This window comes from Vidua macroura (assembly GCF_024509145.1).
Source record: "Vidua macroura isolate BioBank_ID:100142 chromosome W unlocalized genomic scaffold, ASM2450914v1 whyW_random_scaffold_30, whole genome shotgun sequence".
In the NCBI taxonomy this organism is placed as follows: Eukaryota; Metazoa; Chordata; class Aves; order Passeriformes; family Viduidae; genus Vidua; species Vidua macroura.
Window position 1 is genome coordinate 1,511,377 of NW_026530534.1, and position 23,364 is coordinate 1,534,740.

The 23,364-nt window shown below is 44.4% G+C and overlaps 1 protein-coding gene across 1 annotated transcript in view; it reads left to right on the plus strand.

The window, feature by feature from the left end:
* Positions 1-20,947, plus strand: part of LOC128822717 (sorting nexin-18-like) — a 45,501-nt gene extending 24,554 nt beyond the window's left edge. The window contains exon 2 of the mRNA XM_054004531.1: positions 19,806-20,947. Coding sequence (XP_053860506.1) covers positions 19,806-20,059 — 254 coding nt within the window. The 3' untranslated portion in view covers positions 20,060-20,947. The remainder of the gene's footprint in view (positions 1-19,805) is intronic.
* The last annotated feature ends 2,417 nt before the right edge of the window (positions 20,948-23,364 follow it).

Genomic DNA, 23,364 nt, shown 5'->3' on the forward strand with positions numbered 1-23,364 from the left:
GGGGTCTCCTAACCGCCCCTCCTGCAGTGTCCCACACTGCAGTGCCCCACGCCCCACTCCCTTATTCAGTCTCTTTTTATAGTTTCTTGGAGGTTTCTTCATTCGTGTCTCTTGCGATAGCGGTGGGCGTAGCTTGAGCATCCCTCTGCATCGTGTCTGCATTGTGTCGAGGCAGGTGATCGTTGGTTTCACAATCGGTTCCGGACAGTGATGGGCGTACCCGGAGCACTCCCACGCCGTCCACTCCGGTGGCCGCCGCCCGGTGGTCGCTGATTTCACAATCAGCTCCAGCCGTCCCCCAACATCCTTAACCTGTGTCTGCAAAAGAAGCTAAGAAAAGCTCCCTATATGGTGATTAATCATACTTGTGGTCTTGAGTTTTGCAATATGTCTATAGCCTTGCAATATGCCTATAGCCTTGCGGTTTGTAGCAGTTGCTTCCTGTTTCCCAACTTCACAGATGCTTCCCCTATCTCTTAACAAGCAAGCTGGTCCCTTATACTTTAATTTTATATTTCCCCCTTTAATATCCTAATTCTTTTGATGAACAAACAAGTTACCACAGTTTATCACATTCTTATGTTTCCTCCCCTCCTCATCATTTTGACCCCACTCAGGAGGTGCTTCCTGTAGAGGTAGTTTCCCTGACCAGCCGGAGTTGTGGTTACCGAGGGAACGGAACGCAGAGCAGGAGAGGGGTTTAGGGGAGGGATCCGCGCCGAGGCTTAGTCCTTCAAGGCGCAGGCGGGGTCCACTGCCGGAACCGCCAAAGGGGGATCTTCCGGTGGAGACCGAGCCGCACGCGGCTGATTCGGTAGCTCTCGGCCAACACAAAGCAGGCGGGGCGGCTCCGGCAGCAGCGGCGGCGCCCAGCGCAGCCGGCACGGGCAAGGCAGACGGAAGCCCCTCCGGCGCGGTCAGCGCGGCGACCCCAGACCACGCGGCATGACGGACCCCCGACACGGCCGGCGGAGCGTCCGCGGGCCAGGCGGCCAGGACCGGGGCAAATTCACCGGCGGGGCCGGAGCCGGGATGGAGGCGGGGACCGGCGGTGCAGCCCCGAGCGACGAGACCGGGGCCGGGACGGGTACCGGGACTGGCGGGGCAGCCGCGGGCGGTGTGGGGGGGCGAGTGGGAACGGAGGAGGCAACACTTGCAAAGGATCCCACTCTTCTTCTTTCCTCTCTTCCTCCTGTTCCCAGCCCTTTTCTTTCCCCCCTTTTTTCTTTTCTTGCGTTGTCTCGGTGGTTTCTGATACTTTAAAGATTTTTATTCTCCCAAAATCTCCCGTCCAGCATATGGCATATTCTTTCTTCTGGATTGAACGGTTCTTTTGAATTTATAAATAAATTTTAGATCCTAACAAATCTAAACTTCTACTTGGATACTTTGAAATGGTCGAAGAGCTAACTCACGGCCTCCTAATGTTGTTTTTCTCATGACCTTTTTATTTATCCTTTGGCAAGTTATACATCTTTCAGTCATTTGCCTTGCTACTCCGAAAAAAATCCCAATGCATCCATAGCTCCTTTCTTGTGTGTTACTTATTCCAGTGCTCTTTTTAGAACATATAATTCACAAGTTTGAGCTTACCAGTTTAAGGTTAATTTCCCTTTTTCAAAAGTTTGCAGGTTTTTCCCATCAACTACTGCATATTTTCTCTTGGTACAGGGATTTGGATCTGTTAGTTAACATAACCCCTCAAAGGGCTATCTTGGGGTATCTCTGCTGGTACCCTTTTACTCCCTTTTTCTTTCTTTTTTTTTTTTTTTTTTTTTTTTTTGTACCCAACTTACTGGTTTTCTGTCCCGTTTTTCAAGATCTTATCTATTCGTCCCCTGCCTCTGTTTCCCACTTTCTCTTAACAACCTGAATACCACCTTCTTTCAACTACCCACCCAAAAAATCCTTTTTCTCACAATACTATTCAACACAATACACCTCTCTCCAAGGAGATAAAGTGAAGCTCAAAATAAACAATCTACATTACATATACTTTAATTCATCTACATTTACTCACCTTTCTTTCTCACTCTCACGCACATTCACACCCTAAGGCCTGTTCATTCATACTTCTTGACTTCTGCTTAACCGAGTTTTTGGTTCTTGTATCTTGCCCACCTGGACTGTGTAAGATTTTATTCGACTTCTCAGAACCTTAAGTACTCATACACCTAAGTTTCCTACTGACTTAGGTTCAGCACTTAATACATTTCCCTTTATTTTATTGCAGAGAGGAAGGAAATGTTAGCAAACCTCTTAGACTTACACAAAGGGATTTCTGTTACCAGAGAATCACAGATCGTGTAAGCCCCCACCCTGACCCCTTCCACTTCCCCGAGGTTTGGCTATCCCTCTTCCCTGGAGATAACCTCAGAGTCAGGGGTTCAGGCCTCCGCACCTTGCCGGATCTGGGCTCCCCAGCCCCCCCAGGGGAATGGGTTAGAATGGGTTACACGACTACCCTGCGCAGCTGCGGTGCTAAAAGGTCCTGTGATACTGTGCCATCCTTGCTTTGGGGTCAGCCTCTCTGGGCTTCAGTATCGCCAGGCCTCCAGGAAGTGCCTTGAATTTGGTTGCCTCTGGTGCCAGTTCACCTTTGAGGCTGTCTGCGTGTGACTCACACTTTGTAGTCACATCTTCCCCCACACGCCCGGGGAACAAGGCTTGTTTTGCGGGTCATGCCTCAGCCCCCACCCGCTGGGGAAACAACTGCTTGTTGGTGCGGGACCCACCCTCACACACACAACAAGACAACAAGGTACCTTTTACTTTCAATTCACCTATTACATTTTTAGGTGTTACTGGCCAGTCCCGGTGATCTTGGATATCCCTCAATCCAGCTGTGTTGTCCAACCCTAGATGCTCTTGGGCATTTTTATCCCTCAAGCCAGCTGTGTTGTCCAACCCCACATTCTCTTGGGCATATCCTCAATCTGGCAGAATTTTGCTCAACCCTGGATGCTCTTGGAATGTTAATCCCTCAACCCAGCAGGTTTGAATCCTGGATGGTCTCAGGCACTCTTATCCCTCAGTCCAGCAGAATTTTTAGGGGCCCCTTCCACACTATTTCTTCTATTTTCCACAGTGAATTATGCCAGGAAAACCCTTGGCTTCTTCTCCCCAAGGGGTTCCACTCCTTCCCTGAGATCCAGTCTCAGTTTCTTCGGGGGGGATTCTCTCACTTTTTTTTTTTTTTTTTCTCCACTCGCTTTGTCTCTTTACTGGCTGCTTTTCTCGCGAAAAGACTAAACTGCAGCATGGGAGACTACGGCACTCGGCAGGTCTGGGATAACCAGCCCGCCTCTCATTCACACACATTCATCCCCCCCCTTATCCGCCCCATCCAAACAAATACTTACCTATTCTTTGGCCTTAGGTCTTTGTTCTTTGTGTACACTTTAGTCTTAGGGGCTAATTACCATGGTTTTAGGGAATCCTTTCCCTTTTCTTTGTTTTATTGTCTCCTTTTGTCCATCTGATCGTAACCTGCATCTGTCATCTGTCTCTGTCGGTCACACCAGGGGAACAGAGCGAGGCTGCTTAACAGGGTAGGACGCGTCTTCCTCACCCTGACACTCCTAAGGCACCGGCAGAGAGGTGTTAGAAACCATCCTCTGCTACCATAATTGTGAAAAACACCAATCACTTGTTTTTTTTAAATCTTAAAAGTTTATTAGCAATAAAATAGTTTTTAAAAATAGTAATAAAATTAGAGTAATAAAAATTTGGACAATGAGGATTAGGACACTACGAGACAATAAAAAGCAAAGAATTACGGACGCTGGGATGTTTTTGGGCACTAAGCTGCCAAAAACATGCCTTGCGAACAAAGGAATAACCCTTAAAAGCAATAGCCTGTTGCATATTCATATATCTCATACATGATGCATACATTCCTTGCAAGTTAAGAATTTTTCTGGTTTTTGTCAACTTCTTCACCTTAATCCTGGTGGTTCCATAAAGACAGAGAGAAGGTGGAAGAATGTTTGTCTTTTCTGATAAGGAGGCTGTAACTCTTTAGATTTCCTGTTGCTGTTATCTCTGTGCGAAGAGTTTCTTGATTATCTTATCTCTTTTCTTGAGCTAGTAAAAAATATCTTACATTGCAGAGTTTCTATTTTAACATTATGTTGTAACCTAAACCTATATTTAACACACTACTTAAAAAGGATTAATACAGTATTACAAAATAGCCCTCCATAATACATATAGTATTCAATTTAATATTTGCGAAGAGCCAATCATAAAATACACATTTTTCACAAACAGTATCTCTTACCAGAGGTACCACACCCCATGGCCCCAGAGACTAATCACCCCACTGGAAGGAAGTAACTGCCCCTCACCCCCAACTCTCTCAAGAATCCCGGGCTGGCTCTCACCCATCACAATACTCCCGGAGCCGGGGGGAGGGTGTTATGAATGGATGTGGGGGTTTAGATAAGTCCTTGCCTTTTGCCCAGGCCTCTGGCCTCAGGCCGTAGCTTTGTTGAGATGGCCAGCACCTGAAAACCCACTCTCATTCACAAGTTCTTTAATAATGGATAATTCGGTCTATTATAGAATTAATTATTTATTTAATAGACAGAAAACAAACAGATATAAGATTTAAAACAAACTAATACTACACAGGAATAAAGACAAAAAAAGGACTGCTAGTAGATGTCAAAAATAGGTTAGAAACTGTTGCAAAATAGTTGATAATTGTTAAGCATGTACTGTTAGTTTGGTTATTATAGTGTAAAAGAGGTTAAAAGGGTAGTTATAAGAAATACAGTACTCAATGTACCGTATTACACCTAAGTAAAGTGCACCCCTCCACCCAAGCCAGCCTTGACAGAACTGTAAGGGGCCAATCAAGTGCCTTAAACCTTCATGCAAATGAAGGATCCAAACAGAAACCAATCCAAAGGAACAAAAAACAAGATAAGGGGGCATCTGACGCAGTGAATCTGTGCGGTGAATCTGTGCCGCTCCACCTGGAACATTGGGGACATCGCTGCTCAAGAAAGAAGACCCGGCGCTGCAGCATCTTCGACAGGAATTCTCCTGCTCGACCTGCAGGCCCCCATCCTTTAGGCCTTATTATAATAAATGCTGAAATCACTTTTAGTACCAGGAGTGTGGTCCCGTTTTTAACAGTAGATATATACAGCGCAAAGTTAACGGTACTTAATAATGTTACAGCTAGCGAAGAAATAATATAAGTTAGGATTCAATGTATCATACCATCCAATTGCTGATGGGGCACACATTGAGATCCTTTCCCTCAATCCCCAGGGAAGTAACCACGGAATCTGCAACCAAACTCCAGAGAGAGGTCTCCCACACTTTCAGGGTGTGTGTGTAGGAGGCATCTGCCTCTGTGATAACCCATGTGTCTTTTATAGTTTATAAAACAGCGTCTCAGTCAAGAATATTTCTTTTATCTCTTCCCACATCTGATCTCTAGACTAAGATGTTGATTCTTAGCTGAGGCCTGAGCCCTTTTGGCATCAGAGATGACCCTTTGCTGGGCCTTTCAACCCAGGTTATCTCTTTATCCACCAACCATCTGTGGTGGTGGGAGGGGTAGATGTCCTGCCAGGGTGGGGGGGAATGACCACCCCAGACACAAAGCAAAAATAAAGCCAAAAAAATGGATATGGGATAAAAAAAAAAACATCCCCAAGACATCCTTTAAAATCCATTATTGCTTGGTGTAAAATGCAGCCCTGGGAGGAGGAATCCCTGGCAGTAAATGCTCAGAACAATGTGCCTCACAGTCATGATTTCATCTCACAACCTCCCTTGGTATTCTTCTGCAAACGAAGACAGGAGAAGGAGCCCTAGCTCATGCTTTAATTGCAGATGCTTGCTCCTGGGTTATATGTGCCTGAAGAAGCTGTGATTCCCCTCCATGTGGATGAAGCTGCTTCATTGCCAGCCTGTGAAGTGTGCAGGAGGCAATAGTGCTCTCACCAGCATCTGTCAGTGTAGCAATGTATCTGAACAACTTAGGCTTCAGTGTGTACCAGCCATACCGTCTGTAACTGTTCTTATCAGAATTTTCTCAGGGCACTGTGGAATTCATCAAGGTTACCAAGATATAAACTGTGCTAAAATAAGAACGAAGAAGCTGAGAAACCGCATACCAGGATCCCAAGAACTAGATAACAGAGGACTGTAGAACGCCTGCACAGTAACCAATCACAGACACTGAGAAATGGAGGCAGAGAAGGAGGGAACAAGACAAAAGCTCCAATCAAGAAGTGTGATCTTAGTAGTTTGTAGAATCTATAAAATCTACAAAATAACCCTCCATAATATAGTATTCAATCTAATATTTGTGAAGAGCCAATCATAAAATACGCATTTTTCACTCGGAGCAACCGTTACACATGCTGAAGCCCTGCTTTTTGGGAAGTGTCTGAACATCACTCACTGATGGGACATAGAGATGAACTTTTCCCTTTGCTTATGCTCACACAAACTTTCCCATTTCTTTTTTCATTTTGGTAAACTGCCTTATCTCTACCTACTATTTGTTTTCCATCTTATTTTCTCTCCCTGTTCCACTGGGAAAGGGGAATGATAGAGCGCCATGGTCAATCCACTACAGAGAAGGTTATGACTATATAATGGTAATGAATTGCTTTTATTGATGAAAAATAATTTGGAGTATATACCTGCTCCAGAACTTAGTTATGCTTTCATGATAATTTCCAATTCTGTCATTCTAGAAAGAACATCTAAAGCTCTTTCTCACATGACAACTGAAGAGTTGTCATGTTTATTTAACTAGCTCCATCTGGCTTCCAGTATGTCCCAAATTCAGGTTTTCCACAGCCTTGCATGGATTTCTGCTCTGACAGCAGAACACAGAGAAAATTTTTGCTAAGCTTGGATTTGTTTGTTGAAAGAAGTGATCTTTTTGCAGAAGAGGGGATTTAATATTTTTCAAATTGTGCCCTACCTCAGAGATTCCTCACTCCTTGAAAGAGAAAATACTGATCATCTTGCATGATCCTGCTGCTGGCACCCCTGCATGTGAAAAAGATTTTTGTTTGTTGTTTTTTTGGGCTAGGCTGGAGATGGTGAGGTCAATCAGCTGTAGTAGCTGGTGCCAAGCTTTTAGCCTTCATGCTGGTGGGCCATGGGGACTAGGAAGTTGTGAAGCCAGGCCCTGCCACCACCTCACAGCCCCAGGGGAGAGTCACTGCTCTTGATCTCCCAGCAACTCTTTGGCACACCAGCTTCAGAGTATGGCCTCTGCCACTCAAATACCAGCATCCTTGGTCATGCAGTCTTCAGTGTACACTTAACCTTGCTAATAATTTCCCTGCCACAGTTAAAAAAAAAAAGGAAAATATTCTCTACTGTCTTTCTGCAAGTGTGTCACACCAGAGGGGAATTTCTTATGCTCACAACTGAGAGTTCGTACCAGGGCTGCAGACAGGACATGCCATGAAGAGAGCAGCCTAAATGCAAATTAAGGAGAAAAACATTATTTTAAGAGTAGACAAATACTGAGAACAAAGAAAATATTTCCTGCATATTTGCTATTCAAAACACCCCCCAGCCAAGTTAACAAGTTGTTGTTAGAAGCTGTACAGAGAAAAATCACACATGCTTCTCTGAATTTTAGAAATTACAGGTTTTATTTATAATGCAAGTCACAACCCCCATTTCAAAAATGCAAAAAAGCTCTTTCTCCCTAAGTCTGCCAAATCATATGGTATTTTAAATTCCTGGTGGTTTAACTCCAGCCAGCAAAACCCCACACAGCCACTCGCTCACTCCCCCACCATGGGATCAGGGAGAGAACTGGAGGGGCAAAAGCTAGAAAACTCATAGTTTGAGATAAAGACAGTTTAATAGGGAAAACAAAAGCCACACACACAGCAAAAGCAAAGCACGGAATTAATTCCCTGCTTCCTATGGGCAGGCAGGTGTTCAGCTATGTGCAGGAGAGATGACTTGGGTAGACAAACACTGCAACTCTGAATATCTCACTCTTCCTTTTTTTTCATTCAGCTTTATATACTAAGCATGATGTAGCCTGGAATATTCCTTTGGTCAGTTTGGGTCACCTGTCCAGGATGTGTGTCTTCCCAAATTCCCATTGAAAAGGAGTTATATCTTATTTAGCTAGCAGTATTGTGGTCCTCCGAATTTTGCAAGGAGCTGTGTTTTAGTTAACTAAGGGATTTATGGTTTTTTGGACTTTATTATCTTAACTGTTTTCAGTTTAAATCTGTGTTTCAGTAGAACAAGATAGAAACCCTGGGAAAATTAAGGAGAAGCCTAACTGCACCTGCAGGAAATTGCTCCATAGACCTATACACCCCAGAAAACTAAATCAATAGAGAATTGTTTAGTTAGAGGAGCAAATCCAATAAGGTATTGTTTCGCTAAGAAGAGGTTTGAGTTATCTTTTAACTAAAGAGAAATGCACTGTCGTAGTGGTAATTAAAAGAATAAGAAAACTGGGACTCAGCAAAAGTGGAATGCGCATGTGTGGGTGTCTTGGTTTGGAAAGACAGGTGTCTGCTAAGGAAGGCAGGAGCCTCACTTGAAATGGAAAAAAAAGAGTAGACCCCGTCCCTCCAAATTGTTATAAATTTGAAATTAAGGGGGGCTCTCAGGCAAAAATATGGGAGTAGGAATAACAGTTCTTCATTAGGGAAGAAAATAAAAAGATAAAATAAACAATGCAGTGAACCAAAACAACACTGACACAGAATACAGCCTGACACCCTGTTAGTCAGGGTGTTGGCAGCAGTCCAATTGAAATGGTGGCTGCAGTCCTCCTGGAGTGACAGATGTGGTTCTGTTGGAGCAGTGATCCTGTAGAAAAGGGTGTAGTCTTCCTCTGAAGATGCAGTGGAAGAGGCAGCTGTTCCTTTGGGAAATCCAGTGCAGAAAAAGCCATGCTGCTGTTTCAGAAACTCAAGATTATATCCAGGTAGAAATGCTTGGCTCCTCCCTCTGGGCAGAGCATCTCACAATGAGATGCTGCAACTTTTATCAGTCATGCAGTGGCATTCAATAGGCCATTAACAGCAGATGTCTCCCCAGGAGGGAGGATTGGCTTGTGGAAGAGATAAAGGAAACTTCCAAATTAAGAGAAGATAACAGCCACACCTCTAACAGATGGCAATTGAATACATCTTGCCTTGCAATCCAGGACAGAGGGAAGTTGCCAACCTCAAAGTTCATCTAAAGGATTTTCGTAGGGTGATGTTATGATGCTTGTATCCCCAGTCATCTGTTCTGTTTATGCTGGATATTATGTTCTGTGCCTTCAAGACTGGCTCTGAAAAGCGAAGTTTTGTTTTATTATCAGCCTGCTCACTCCCCCACAGACTGCTGGACACAGACGGTGGTACATACTGCGGCTTTTGCTTTTTGCTTTTGCTTTTGCTCTTGCTCCTGCTTGTGCTTGATTTTGCTTTTTGCTTGTTAGTTAGTTTAGCTAGGCAGTCCGAATTTTCCCTGGACCGTTTTTCTTTCCCTTTTCTTGAAACCATTCGAACCTGCTCCGGACTGAGACCTGGGAAAACACCGAGAGTTTTGCACTTTGTGGCCTGCAGCAGCCATACCCAGCGGCGGAGGGACCGATAACACAGTGACCACTCCAAGGAGAGACTTTCTGAATTTGTCATCTCTTCAGAGCAGTGAAAGAGTTTTGTGATCTGGTGTTGTTCATTTTTTGTGCTGGGGAGTGCTTTGCCTGTTAAATAAACAGGTTTTTTTCCACTTCTCTCCAAGGAAATTCTTCCCAAACCAGGTGGGGGGAGGGGCCATGGGGGTTTGCTTTCTGGGGACTCCTTCTGGAGGTTTTCTCCCAAATTTGCCCTAAACTAGGACAAATATTTTGGCTCCAAATGTCTGCCTCGAGAGAGAGGAAAAAACCCTGTTCTGATTGTATTTTGGTTTCAATTACTCTGTGTTGGTATAGAGCAGTTAGTAGCCACGTTGTTTGAATTCATAATGTCTCTTGGGGTGGAGGCTTGCATGTGGTTTTGGTCCCTAGGCTTTTTTGAGGTCTTAATTCCTCTATGGTCCCTAGGTTTATTTTCTTATCCAGGAATAGCTCCAGTATTGTCCCTAACACATAGTTTTTGCAGCAGAGGGGCACCGACCAGAATAGCAGTCGGGCTGGGCTTGGTTGTAATGGCTTGTAGGAAGTTTATGAAGGTACTGGAGTCTGTTCCAGGAATATATGGTTCACAGGTATGGTTCTGCACCAAGTTTGTTAGAGGAGAAGCAGGAGATGAGGCTTTTCAGCCTTTGCTTTCCTTCTTCTCCTCTGTTACATTCCTAGTGGAGAATGTTCAGTTTCCCCTGAATGTTAAAGAGACCATCTTTCTGGTATTTAATGTGGTAAGCTTTCTCTATACAGTCTGCAGTTTCTCTAGAATGAGGGCTGAGATTTCTAGAAGGGCTGATGAGACCCCTGACCCAGGAGTAGACCCAGGCGTGGGAAATCCTAAGTAGTGTGGGAAATGGGAGGGTATGGGCCAAATCTTCAAGGAATTTTCTGACCCTATAGTTTGGGACTTCACACGTGAACAAATTCAGAACCCAGCTGAGATTGGGAAATACCTGAAAGAGAAGTGCCATGATGACCCTAAGGAGAAAAAGATCATTGCAATGAGGTGGGCCCTGGCATATGCTTATCGCACTCTGCTTGATACTGTAGGGCAGCAGACAGAGGAAGGGGGGTAGGGAGATAAATCAGCAGCTATCCCAGTCACTCAGGCTGCAGCCAACATCCCAGGCTAGAAACCAGACAGTAAGGCTCAACCAATGGCTGTTGCTACTAGCACAAGAAGTGGAAAGTGCACAGACAAGACCGATCGACTAGTGGATGATTATGATGCAGGAGAAGGACCCTCAACTCTTCCTGACATAAAATCAGAAGTCAAAGCAACAGGCACAAGTTCAGAAGCTAATACTGAGTCCTTTTCCCTGAAGGACCTTCGTGGCCTAAGGAAGGATTACACTCGATGATCTGATGAACCTATAATTAGTTGGTTAGTCCATCTTTGGGATGCTGCAGGCGAGGCTACAATTCTGGATGGCACTGAAGCGAGGCATTTGTGATCACATGTTCCTGTCATCGACCAAGGTATGTTGAGGGGGGCTAACCCTCACAGCCTCTGGGCACGGGTCCTGGAAAGTGTAGCACAAAGATACCTGTGTGCAGATGATCTTTATATGCAGCAAACCCAGTGGAAGACCATAGAACAAGGGATTCAATGCCTGAGAGAAATGGCAGTGGCAGAGATTATCTTCTCAGATGACATAACAACTAGGAATCCAGACTTAGTACCATGTACATCTGTGATGTGGCGGAAACTTGTACGGCTTGGGCCACATGAATACGCTTCTGCTTTAGCAATAATGAAGCGGGATGACAAGGATGAGAACATGCTTGATATGGCAAAGAAGCTCTGAGCATATGCAGATGCTGTACAAGCCCCAACACATGCCAGAATCGCAGCCGTTGAAACATGTCTGCAGAAATTAGATGACTAGATAGAAGAGAATCACAAGAAACTCCAGGAGGAGATTAAAGAGGACCTTCTCCAAATCTCAGCAGTACAAATTAGAGGCCCTGGTATCCAACGCAGACGTTCCCCAGATGGGGAGAGAAGGTAGACCCTACGAGCTGAGCTGTGGTTCTTCCTGCGTGATTGCGGAGAAAACATGAGGACATGGGATGGAATATCTACTGCTGCTCTGGCACAACGGGTGCGTGAATTGAAGGAAGACAAGACTCAGAGAGGAAGTTCCACCAAAAGGAAAGCAGCCCCAATTGCCCGTAGCCAAGCCTCCAGGTATGATGATGATGATGACATGTCCGATCCCCTGGAAGGAACCTCTAAGACATATGCCCAAGGAAAGATGGATAACCAGGCTTAGAGGGGCCCTGCCTCTAGCCAGGTAGAGGCTAGGGAAAAACGTGTTTTCTGGACTGTGTGCATTTGTTGGCCTGGCACATCTGAATCACAAGAATATAAAGCTTTAGTCCATACTGGTGCGCAGTGCACATTAATCCCATCAAGACATGTGGGGACAGAATCTGTTTCTATTGCTGGCGTGACAGGGGGATCACAGGACTTTACCTTGGTGGAAGCTGAGGTGACACTGACTGGAAATGAGTGGAAAAAACACCCTATTGTGACTGGCCCAGAGGCCCCATGCGTTTTGGGCATAGATTACCTCTGAAGGGGGTATTTCAAAGACCCAAAAGGACTCAGGTGGGCATTTGGGATAGCAGCTGCAGTGACAGAGGACCTCCAGCAATTGAACACCTTTCCTGCACTGTCTGAGAATCCAACTACAGTAGGACTTCTGAAGGGAGAAGAGCAAAAGGTACCAACTGCCACTTCAACAGTGCATCGCCGACAGTACAGAACAACTCGAGATGCTGTAGTTCCCATCCATAAGATGATTCGAGAGCTGGAGAGCCAAGGGGTGGTCAGCAAAACCCACTCACCCTTCAACAGTCCCATTTGGCCTGTGCGTAAATCTGAAGGAGAATGGAGATTGACTGTGGACTACTGTGCATTGAATGAAGTGACTCCACCATTGAGCGCTGCTGTGCCAGACATGTTAGAGATCCAGTACAAGCTTGAGTGCAAGGCAGCGAAGTGGTACGCCGCTATCGATATTGCCAATGCATTTTTCTCCATTCCTCTGGCAGCAGAATGCAGGCTTTAGTTTGCCTTCACATGGAGGGGAGTGCAGTATACCTGGAGCCGACTGCCCCAGGGGTGGAAGCACAGTCCCACCATCTGCCATGGACTGATCCAGACTGCATTAGAAAAGGGTGAGTCTCCAGAACATCTACAGTATATTGATGACATCATTGTGTGGGGGAACACAGCAGCAGAAGTGTTTGAGAAAGGAGAAGAAATCATCCAAATCCTCCTGGAAGCTGGTTTCGCCATCAAGAAGCGTAAAATTAAGCGACCAGCTTGTGAGATCCGGTTCCTGGGAGTCAAGTGGCAAGATGGACGGCATCAGATTCCTCCAGATGACATCAACAAGATCACAGCTATGTCTCCACCAACCAATAAGAAGGAAACACAAGCTTTCTTAGGCGCCATAGGTTTTTGGAGAATGCATATTCCTGAGTACAGCCAGATTGTGAGCCCTCTTTGCCTGGTCACCTGCAAGAAGAATGATGTCCACTGGGGCCCTGAGCAGCAACAAGCTTTAGCCCAGATTAAGCAGGAAACTGCTCATGCAGTAGCCCTTGGCCCAGTCAGGACAGGACCAGATATGAAGAACGTGCTCTACTCGGCAGCCGGGAGCCATGGTCTGTCCTGGAGCCTTTGGCAGAAAGTGCCTGATGAGACTAGAGGCCGACCGCTAGGATTTTGGAGTCGGAGCTACAGAGGGTCTGAAGCCAACTACACCCCAACAGAGAAGGAAATCTTGGCTGCCTATGAAGGAGTCCAAGCCGCCTCAGAGGTGATTGGTACAGAAGGGCAACTCCTCCTGGCACCCCGACTACCGGTGCTGGGGTGGATGTTCAGAAGAAAGGCTCCCTTCACCTACCATGCCACCAGTGCTACATGGAGCAAGTGGATTGCTCTCATCACGCAGTGCGCCCGTATTGGTAAACTGAATCGCTCTTGGATTTTGGAAGTAATTACAAATTGGCCTGAAGGTGAAAACTTTGGTGTCACAGATGAAGAACAAGAACCACTGACACGGGCTGAAGAAGCTCCACCCTACAACCAATTGCCAGCAGAGGAAACACGCTATGCTCTTTTCACTGACAGTTCCTGTCGCATCGTAGGGATTAATCGGAAGTGGAAAGCAGCTGTATGGAGCCTCACACGACGGGTCACAGAGTCCACTGAAGGAGAAGGTGGATCATGTCAACTTGCTGGACTCAAAGACGTTCAACTGGCCCTAGGCATTGCAGAAAGGGAGAAGTGGCCAAAGCTCTACCTCTACACTGATTCATGGATGGTAGCCAATGTTCTGTGGGGATGGCTGGAGTGATGGAAAGGGGCTAACTGGCAGCATAGAGGAAAACCAATCTGGGCTGCTGAACAATGGAAAGACATTGCTACCCGGGTAGAGAAACTACCTGTGAAGGTTCGCCATGTAGATGCTCATGTCCCCAAGAGCAGAGCTAATGAAGAACAGCAAAACAATCAGCAGGTAGATCAGGCTGCAAAGACTGGGGTTTCAAAGATAGATTTAGACTGGCAACACAAGGGGGAGTTGTTCCTAGCATGATGGGCCCATGATGCCTCAGGCCATCAGGGTAGAGATGCCACCTACAAGTAGGCACGAGACCGAGGGGTGGATTTAACCATGGACAGTATTTCGCAGGTTATCCGTGACTGTAAGAGGTGTGCTGCCATCAAACAGGCCAAGCGAGTGAAGCCCTTATGGTATGGTGGGCGGTGGTCCAAGTACAAGTATGGAGAGGCCTGGCAGATTGACTGCATCACACTGCCCCAGACACACCAAAGCAAGCGCTGTGTGCTGACCATGGTAGAAGCCACCACGGGATGGTTGGAAACCTACCCTGTGTCTCATGCTACTGCCCGTAACACCATCTTGGGCCTGGAAATGCAAGTCCTGTGGAGACATGGCACCCCTGAGAGGATTGAGTCAGACAATGGGACTCATTTCAAGAACAGCCTTATCAACACCTGGGCTAGGGAAAGTGGCATTGAGTGGGTGTACCATATCCCCCTACTGTAGCAGTCAGAGGCCCTGAAAAGCCTCCATGGCGGTCACTAGCCTAAGATAAGAAATGCAGAGTCATGATGAGTGGACCAGAGCTGTCTCTCTTCTGCACATCAGACACCTGTTATCTCTCTGTAAGGCTATAGGTCGTATTCTCCTCGACCTCAGCCATTGGACAATTCCCGATCCCCCAACAGTCTACTTAAACCCATACCTTTGCCCTGTTCAGACAGAAGAGCTGTCACTGGAACCCTTTGCAGAAGCTGCCAATAAAGACATCTCCGCAGAACTCCACACAGCCTTCACCTCTCTCCATCCCTGCGTCTGCTGAGGCACTTTGCGAGCACAGTGCTGAAATCACTAAGAGCTCAAATCACTAAGAGCTGAAATCACTCCACAAGTGCTTGCTAAAGTAGCCAGCGGCTCGGAGCTAGCTGGGGGGCCCAGACAGGCTGCGCCTCATCAGCACAGTGCTATCCGGGACACCTACGGCGTCTGCTGCCCCGGGGGCCAGACGGACCCCTGGGACCTCAAGCCGCGATACCCTACCATGCACCATCTGCAGGCAAAGTGGAGAGGTACGATGGACTGTTAAAAAACACCTTGAAAGCATTGGGTGGGGGATCTTTCAAAAATTGGGAGCTGCATTTAGCAAAGGCCACCTGGTTAGTTAACACCCGAGGTTCCACCAACTGAGCAGGTCCTGCCCAGTCTGAGTCCCTGAATATAGTAGACGGAGATAAAGTCCCAGTGGTACATGTCAGAGGTTTGTTAGGGAAGACAGTGTGGATGAATTCTGCCTCGAGTACAGACAGACCCATTTGTGGGGTTGTCTTTGCTCAGGGACCAGGTTGCACATGGTGGATAATGCAGAGAGATGGAACAACATGATGTGTACCTCAGGGAGATCTGATTGTGGGGTGAGACTCATATGCAAATATCACTGTTTGCTGGATGTTACTGCCATTGTCTGTACATTAAACCACACAGACATGAGATAGAAGGAAATGTGTAAGTGTCAAAGGTCTGAGCAAGTGAAAGATGGAGTTTTGACTGAGTAAAATGAAAGTGGGGAATCTTGCAGCTGTAGTCTGGGGCCTGGATTCAGTAATTTGGTGTGGGAATACGACAGGGGCATGATGGGTATTGATTGTAATTTTTGCGGAGGAGCAGATGGAATTTTTTATGTGATTAAAATGCATGATGTTTGGTACTATGTTGACAATATGGGGATAAGGGGTTGTTCCATAGCTCTGAACCCTGTGTTCAGCACAAATCCAAAACACAGCCCCATACCAGCCACTGGGAAGAAAGTTAGCTCTATACCAGCCCAAACTAGCACACTGTAGTAAGAGCATACCTTGGTCTTCCATTCTACCTGACTGCCTGGTGAGGGGCTGGAGATGGGCAGGTGGTGAGCCACAGCAGGCAGGGGAATAAGAGAAGTGGGAGCAAAAGACACAGAGCAGCAGCTGTGCTGCCCGATTGCCTCCCAAATCACTGCCCATAGAGAAAACTCAGACACTGCTGTGCACAATCTCATATTCCAAATCTGAATTGAAGATGTCAGGGCACTGGGGGAAGAATTATAAGAACTGGCTTGTTAAATGGATATGCAAAGGAAAGGAAGATAACATCACTGGTAATAAACTGCATTTTTACTGTTTAATCGTGTTTACTACATGTGTGGATTCCAGCTGACAAGAAGACAAACCTGCTTCTGCAGCAGATAGCATGAAGATTGTCCTCCTGAAAGATTGGCAGAGAACTTTCTCTGTTAGCTTTCTGGCTAGAGTCACTGTAGAGACCATAGGAAAACATTAATTGAAGGCAATGTATAGGGAGTTCTGTCTGTGAACTGTAGTCACAGTATGGTGTATTGGGTTTGCGCGGACAGGTTTTGGTAGCGGGGCCGGGGGGGGAGGGTAGGGGCGGGCGGGGCAACTAGAAGGGGGGTTTCTGTGAAGAAGCTAGAAGCTTCCCTCATGTCTGGCAGAGCCAATGCCAGCCAACTCCAGGACAGACCTTCCACTGGCCAAGGCTGAGCCAATCAGTGACAGTAGTAGTATCCCTGGGATAACATATTTAAGAAGGGGGAAAAGAAAAATTGTGGCGAGAACCTGCAGCTGGAGAGAAGAGTGAGAATATGTGAGAAAAGCAACCCTGAAGACACCAAGGTCAGGGAAGAAGGAGAGAAGGAGGCACTCCAGGTGCCAGAGCAGAGATTCCCCTGCAGCCCATGGAGGACTCCATGCTGGAGCAGGTGGATGCCTGAAGGAGGCTGTGACCCTGTGGAAAGAAGCCCACATTGGAGCAGATTTGTTGTCACGACTCATGACCTCATGAGGGACCCCCTGCTGGAGCAGTTCTTGATTAAGTTCCATGGGTTATATACCTCAGGTCCAGGTGGGAATGCCCAGGTACCTCCCCTGGGGTGGGGAGTTTCACACTGAATGATGCAATGCTGTAGATCATGGGACACTTTTTGAGTCTTTGATGGTTTATGACACCTCTTGAAGATGCCACAGCTGCCTCTCAGGTCAGCACAGTTGAGTCAGTTATGGCCCATCAGAAGGGGTGATTACTTTTGGGCTACGTGTGAATGTCCTGGTGATTCCCAGAGGGGAGTTTTCACAGCTGAACCACTTGTGTAAGGACTTTGGCATGATAAAAAGCATTATCCCACCTCGAAGGATTTGCCTCTTATCAACCTCTTCCCTTATCTTGTTCAACACCCAGCTGTAGCCTGAGGTGTGCTCACCCTCTGCACCTGGGCAGTTATTTTGCACATCCTCAACTTGCACCCTGATTGTTTGAGCCATTAACATTCCAGTCCTTCACAGGGGGAGGCAGGGGTGTTTTAAGTTTTGGGTTTATTGCTCATTATCCTGCTCTGTTTTTTCTTGGTAATAAATTCAATAATTTCCCCAAGTCAAGTCTGTTTTGCCCATGACAGTAATCAATGGGTGATCTCTCCCTGTCTTTATGTCCACCCAGAAGCCTTTTGTTATAGTTTTTTCCCCTGTCCAGCCAAGGAGGGGAGTGATAGGGCAGCTTTGGTGGGCATCTGGCATTCAGCCAGGGTCAACCCTACATGTATGTTAAGAAATGTAATGTGAAAGGAGTAAATTAGTTAAGACATTACAAATAGTTGAAAGAACGAGTAATTTAAGTGTGATCACAAAGGTTGTGAAAAATGCCATATTACTAACATTTTGTGAGAAGGTAAAAGCTTTATTGGTCTGAGGAGTTTCAGTTATATGAATAAAATTTGTATATAATATTTAAGGCAAAGAAGTTGCTCTTATGGGAAAATGAGACAAAAAAATGTCTAAGGCTCATCTTGGTATTATGTGTCACTAGATGAGTCTGCTTTAGGCAAATCTAGTTTGGGCGATATTTTGGTTTTGTAAGATGTGTATGCTTTAATTAGCTATTTGGACAAGGAAGACTATCAGTTATTTTGCTCTGTGTTTCTTCTAGCTCTTGCAAACTTGTGTTAGCTCTACCTGGATTTCTACAACTTTGAAATAAACTTTTAGCTAATCTAGTAATCAATAATTAATTTTGGAATATCTGCAGTATAAAAGCAGAATGGTGTATTAGCAAGATTTTGTGTATCCAGATCTCCTTTTTATATTTCACAAAAATTGTAAAATGTGATGTTCCACAAAGTCCGAATTCTGAATGAGGCTATTTTTCTGGTGTTTATGTAGGCTTAAATTGATCTGACTAGCTCTCTAGTGCTTTCATGTTCTTTCCACTGCTGGTATACTGTACTGGGTTTGCATGGCCTGGTTTTTGGTAGAGGGGGGGCTACAGAGGTAGCTTCTGTGAGAAGCTGCTAGAAGCTTCCACCATGTCTGGCAGAGCCAATTCCTGTTGACTCTGAAGATGGATGTGCTGCTGGCCAAGGCTGGGCCAATTAGAAATTGTGGTAAGGCCTCTGCAAGAACATATTTAAGAAGAAATCAAAACAAAAGTTGTGGGGCAGTTTTACTTTTCAATCAGAGAAGAACAGAATGAGAATATTTGAGACAAACAACTATGCAGACACCAAGGTCAGTGAAGAAGGAGGGGGAGGAGGTACTCCAGGCACCAGAGCCAAGATGCCTCTGCAGGCTGTGAGGAGGACCATGGTGAAGCAGGCTGTCCCCCTGCAGCCTGTGGGGATCCACGGGGAATGCAGAGATCCACTTGCAGCCTGTAGGGGAGGTTCCCATTCCAGATGGATTCCCAGGTGGATGCCTGGGAGGAGGCTGTGATCTTGTGGGAGCCCCGTGGAGAGAGGGGCCCTGCTCCTAGGCTGGAACAGACTCTCCTTGAAGGATTACATCCTGTGGAAGTGACCAACACCACAGCAGTTTTGGGAGGACTGTTTGTCCGTGGGAGGGACCACACAGTGTAGCAGAGGAATGACTCCTTTCCCTGAGCAGCGGAAGAAAATCTTGGGTGATGAACTGACCATAACCCTCATTCCCTGCCTCCGTGAGCCACTTGGGGTAGGCAGCAGAGCTGGGAAGGAGGGGAGGGGTGGGGGGAAGGTGTTTTTAAGGCCTTATTTTGCTTCTCATTATTCTGCTCTGATTTTGTTAGTAATAAATTCACTTTATATCTCTAAGTGGAGCCTGTTTGGCCCATTATGGTATTTAATGAATGATCTCTCCCAGTCCTTATCTCAACTCATGAACCCTTATTTAAATTTCTCTCCTCTGTCCAGCTGCAGAGGGAAGTGAGTGAGTGGCTTTTGTGGGTGCCTGGCATCTGACCAGCATCAACCCATGGCATATATTTATCAGATATTCTCTGAAGTATACCATCAGTTTTTAAGATTGTGAAATAGGCAATTTTTGCAAGCTAACACCTTAAAGTTTTGGGGTTTTTTGACAAGATTCACTATTCTGTGATTTTTGATCTGAAAAAGCTTTAATTTTATTCCTTTTCATTTCTATATATATATGCACACATATAAATATATTTAGAATGAGCCTTCTATTAATCCTTGTTGTTGTTATTAAATCACTTGTTAAAGTACAAGAGTTGAATCAACACTGTCCTCACAGTTCAACTATTTTGTTTTGTTCTTTACACAGGAGCCCTTACCAAAGTAAAGGAGAGCAAGAGACATGTGGAAGAGGGGAAGATGGAACTCCTAAAAGCTGAGGGCATTCAAGAACGTTGTAACGTTATTTCTTTTGCAACCCTAGCAGAAATTAATCATTTCCACAAAATTTGTGTGAGGGACTTTAAATTACAAATGAAGCATTTCTTGCAGCAGCAAATACTCTTTTTTCAAAAAGTGACACACAAGCTAGAGGAAGCTCTTCACAAGTATGACAGTATTTAATCTCTGAACTTTGATTTGTGGACTTTCCTCAGTATGAATGTGACTCAACAAGCAAAGCAAACATTGCTGCTGCTGAAAAACTGTTGCCAGTGATAGATTGTGTTACAAGGGTGGTTTTGTGTTCACCTGTAATCTTAATTTAATCTCTGATTATGTAGAAAGGAAACAGTTATAGGGCTATGTAGTAGAAACAGTACCACACATTGTAACCAAGTTATACTGTGTATGCCTATACTACCGTAGTAACTTTTTAAAAATAATGAGTATACTATTTGCCTTATTGCTTTTTGAAATATGGTATCTTAGTGCATACTTTGTAGACCTCAAAACCGTTTGAATCTTTAAGGAAGTTGACTAGCTAAAAGCTGGCTTCAAATGCCTTTTTACTTTCCTAGATTTGGATTTCTTATTTTAAAGTGATTCTTTGTTTACAGATTCCTAGTAGAGCAGCCACATGATTCTGTGCCTTTAGACTCTATTTCTCCTTTTCTAATAAGCCACATTTTTATGATTGAATGAATGAAGGATTGATGCCCATAACAGGAACTGATTATGAAACTGATTATTGACTGGAAAAAAATCAGCTCCCATCCAGTTTGAACAGCAAGGAATGTCTTATGACAAATGTTATCTCAAAAAGGAGAACTTAAATGTATTCACACTTCCCCTGAAAATGGCAACTACTTGTTACATGGACTACTATTGTCCTAAGACAGATTCTATCACCTGGTGTGCAAGAAGCCAATCCACACACAGTTGAGGTATTTGATTTACTCACAGTTCTGTACAGAAAGGGGCACTGGATGGCAAATCCACAAAGCCAGCAGCATGAGTATCAAAAATTTTCACTTTTATTCATTTTAGCATACAAAGGCACCAGTGTTCATTGGCAACAAGTTACATAGTTTTCTCATTAATTTGTATTCTACTTTCTATTGGTTAAATTATTCTCTTACTTCTTATGCTAATTAGTCTGTATGTTCAGTCTTCTTTTGAGTTGATGGGTTTCTTGGGTTGGTGGTGTTGAGTCAGTGGTCACGATCTCTTCCTGCCAGAATTACCTTCTACCCAAATTAGCACTTTATATTGATGATTGGCTTTGTTTGTTCCTTCTTCTAGCCTTGGTTGTTTCACCAAGTGTCCTTGGTTAGCTGCTTTCAGCATTCTGTTATGTCTGGTTTCACTTGATATATTACTTCAAGTTTCTTTTTTTTTCTATTCTTTCTCTATAGCTGCAGTTACTGAAGCTTATTAAAGCTGCAATTACTGAGATGTTAAACATAATTTATCTATTTGGAAGCCCAGTGGTATATCACTAGGAATTTAAGCACATATACAAAAATACACCACTAAATCCCCTTTCCAAAATGAATATTACAGTGAGGTTGCTTGGGGGGGGGGGGGTGTTGCATAAAACATTACTGTGAGTGCAAATTTAAAGAGCTAATGTGATAAAAATGAAATTTTAATTTATTAAGATGATATGAGTACAAGCGGTATGGCTAGAACATTTTTTTTTATTTTTGAACTGATCTGGTCCTTGTTGATTGCTGATTTCGTTTATATTCAGATTTCCATCTCCGTTTCCAATTGTCTGATTTGAGACTCCACTGTGATTCATTAGTTTACTAGTTCCAAATTTTCAGGGATGTTCAGTAATATAAATGATCTGAAATAAGTTTTGGCTGAACTGACTTGGAAAACAGGTTACATTTTTATACTTATAACACTTGAGAATGAACAGTTGTCTTAATTTTTGCATAAATATTTTTTACAAGCAGGGTGCATTTATATATATATATGTAAATATCTTTTAAAGAGTTTTCTGGATTATTTCCCTTGAATGAAGTCTGAAGTCTGTGTTTATAACCTACTGGTTTTCTTCATATAGGTCAGTATGAAAGAGGGTTTTTATTTATCCTATATTTTTTCTTCTAAACAAAAATAACAAAACAACCCAAGGAAGCAAAATGTTTACTTTGTTTTTTTTTTCTTAAATTAAATTAATCAGAGTTAAACAAGTGAAAGCCTGGAAAAGGAAGTTAAGCAATAGTTGCATTCAAGTGCAACCCATTCCTTACCTATGCAGCAGAAATGTACTGTTCTTTTGCTCAATCGTGAGTTTCTGTAGCTTAACCTCACATCTCTGTTTTAGAGGGATAAATGTAGTAATGTAGTGTTGGTTTTGATTCATCCCCAGAAGCTTGGAGATTGCCATTTTGATCATGTTTTATTTGGCAGTGCTGCTATTATGTACTCAAAGAAGTAAAATACAGAATAACAGAGAGGAAAAAAACCAGTATGTGTAAAAGAAAGGACAATCAGTGAGGAAAGACTCCATTTCCAAATTATTAAAAGAGTGCTGCAAACAAGGTTGACAATATAAGGACCATAGTCATAGGGCTGACTTGCTCTTTATCATCCTCATGATGTTTTGTTCTACATTCAAAACTTGCCAGTTCCCATAATGCCACTTCCCAGCAGTACTCCAACTTCCATTACGGTGTTCAATTACATGAGATAGTGATGAGCTATGTTTGAGCTGAGTTCCTTGGCTTGCATTTACTTAAGCCAGATATTGTCTTATTAAATGTCTTTGCAATAATTAGATCAAACTACAATCAAATTAATTCTACATGGAGGTATTAAAATCTGTTCAAAAATTGATCTTGTTCCACTTTAAGTATTCTAGGAAGTTAGCATTAATGACATACACATGTCCAGGGAAAAATTAAGCTGCGATATGTATACATGCAACATTATCAGAAACAGTTTTCCCAAATAAACTGTCATGGCCTTCACTTTACCTTCTCATTTGTGAGCCTGTGGGGTGGGGGGGTGTCTTAGGTTGAAAATGCAAATTATGGCTGGGGGTGTGTATTCTATTGCCATCTGTTAGACTTGGGCAGTTATCTTCTGTTAATTGGGCCACCTGTTAAAACCAGGTGGGGAAGTTTACTTTATCTCTTCCACAACCAATCCTCCCTGCAGAAAATATCTTCTGTTAATGGGCCATTGAGTTTCACTGCATGACTGATAAAATTACATCATCCCATTGTGAGATGCTCTGTCCAGGGGGAGGAGCCAAGCATTCCTACCTGGATATAATCTGAGATTTAGAACACCAGAGACAGCCTATTCCACTGGATTCCCAGAGGAGCAGCTTTCTTTTCCACTGGATTCTCAGTGGAAGACCAAGACCATCTACACCACCACTGGACCTTCAGAGGAAAACTACACCCTTCTGCAAGATCACTGTTTCAACAGAACCACATTTGTCACTCCAGGAGGACTGCAGCCACCAT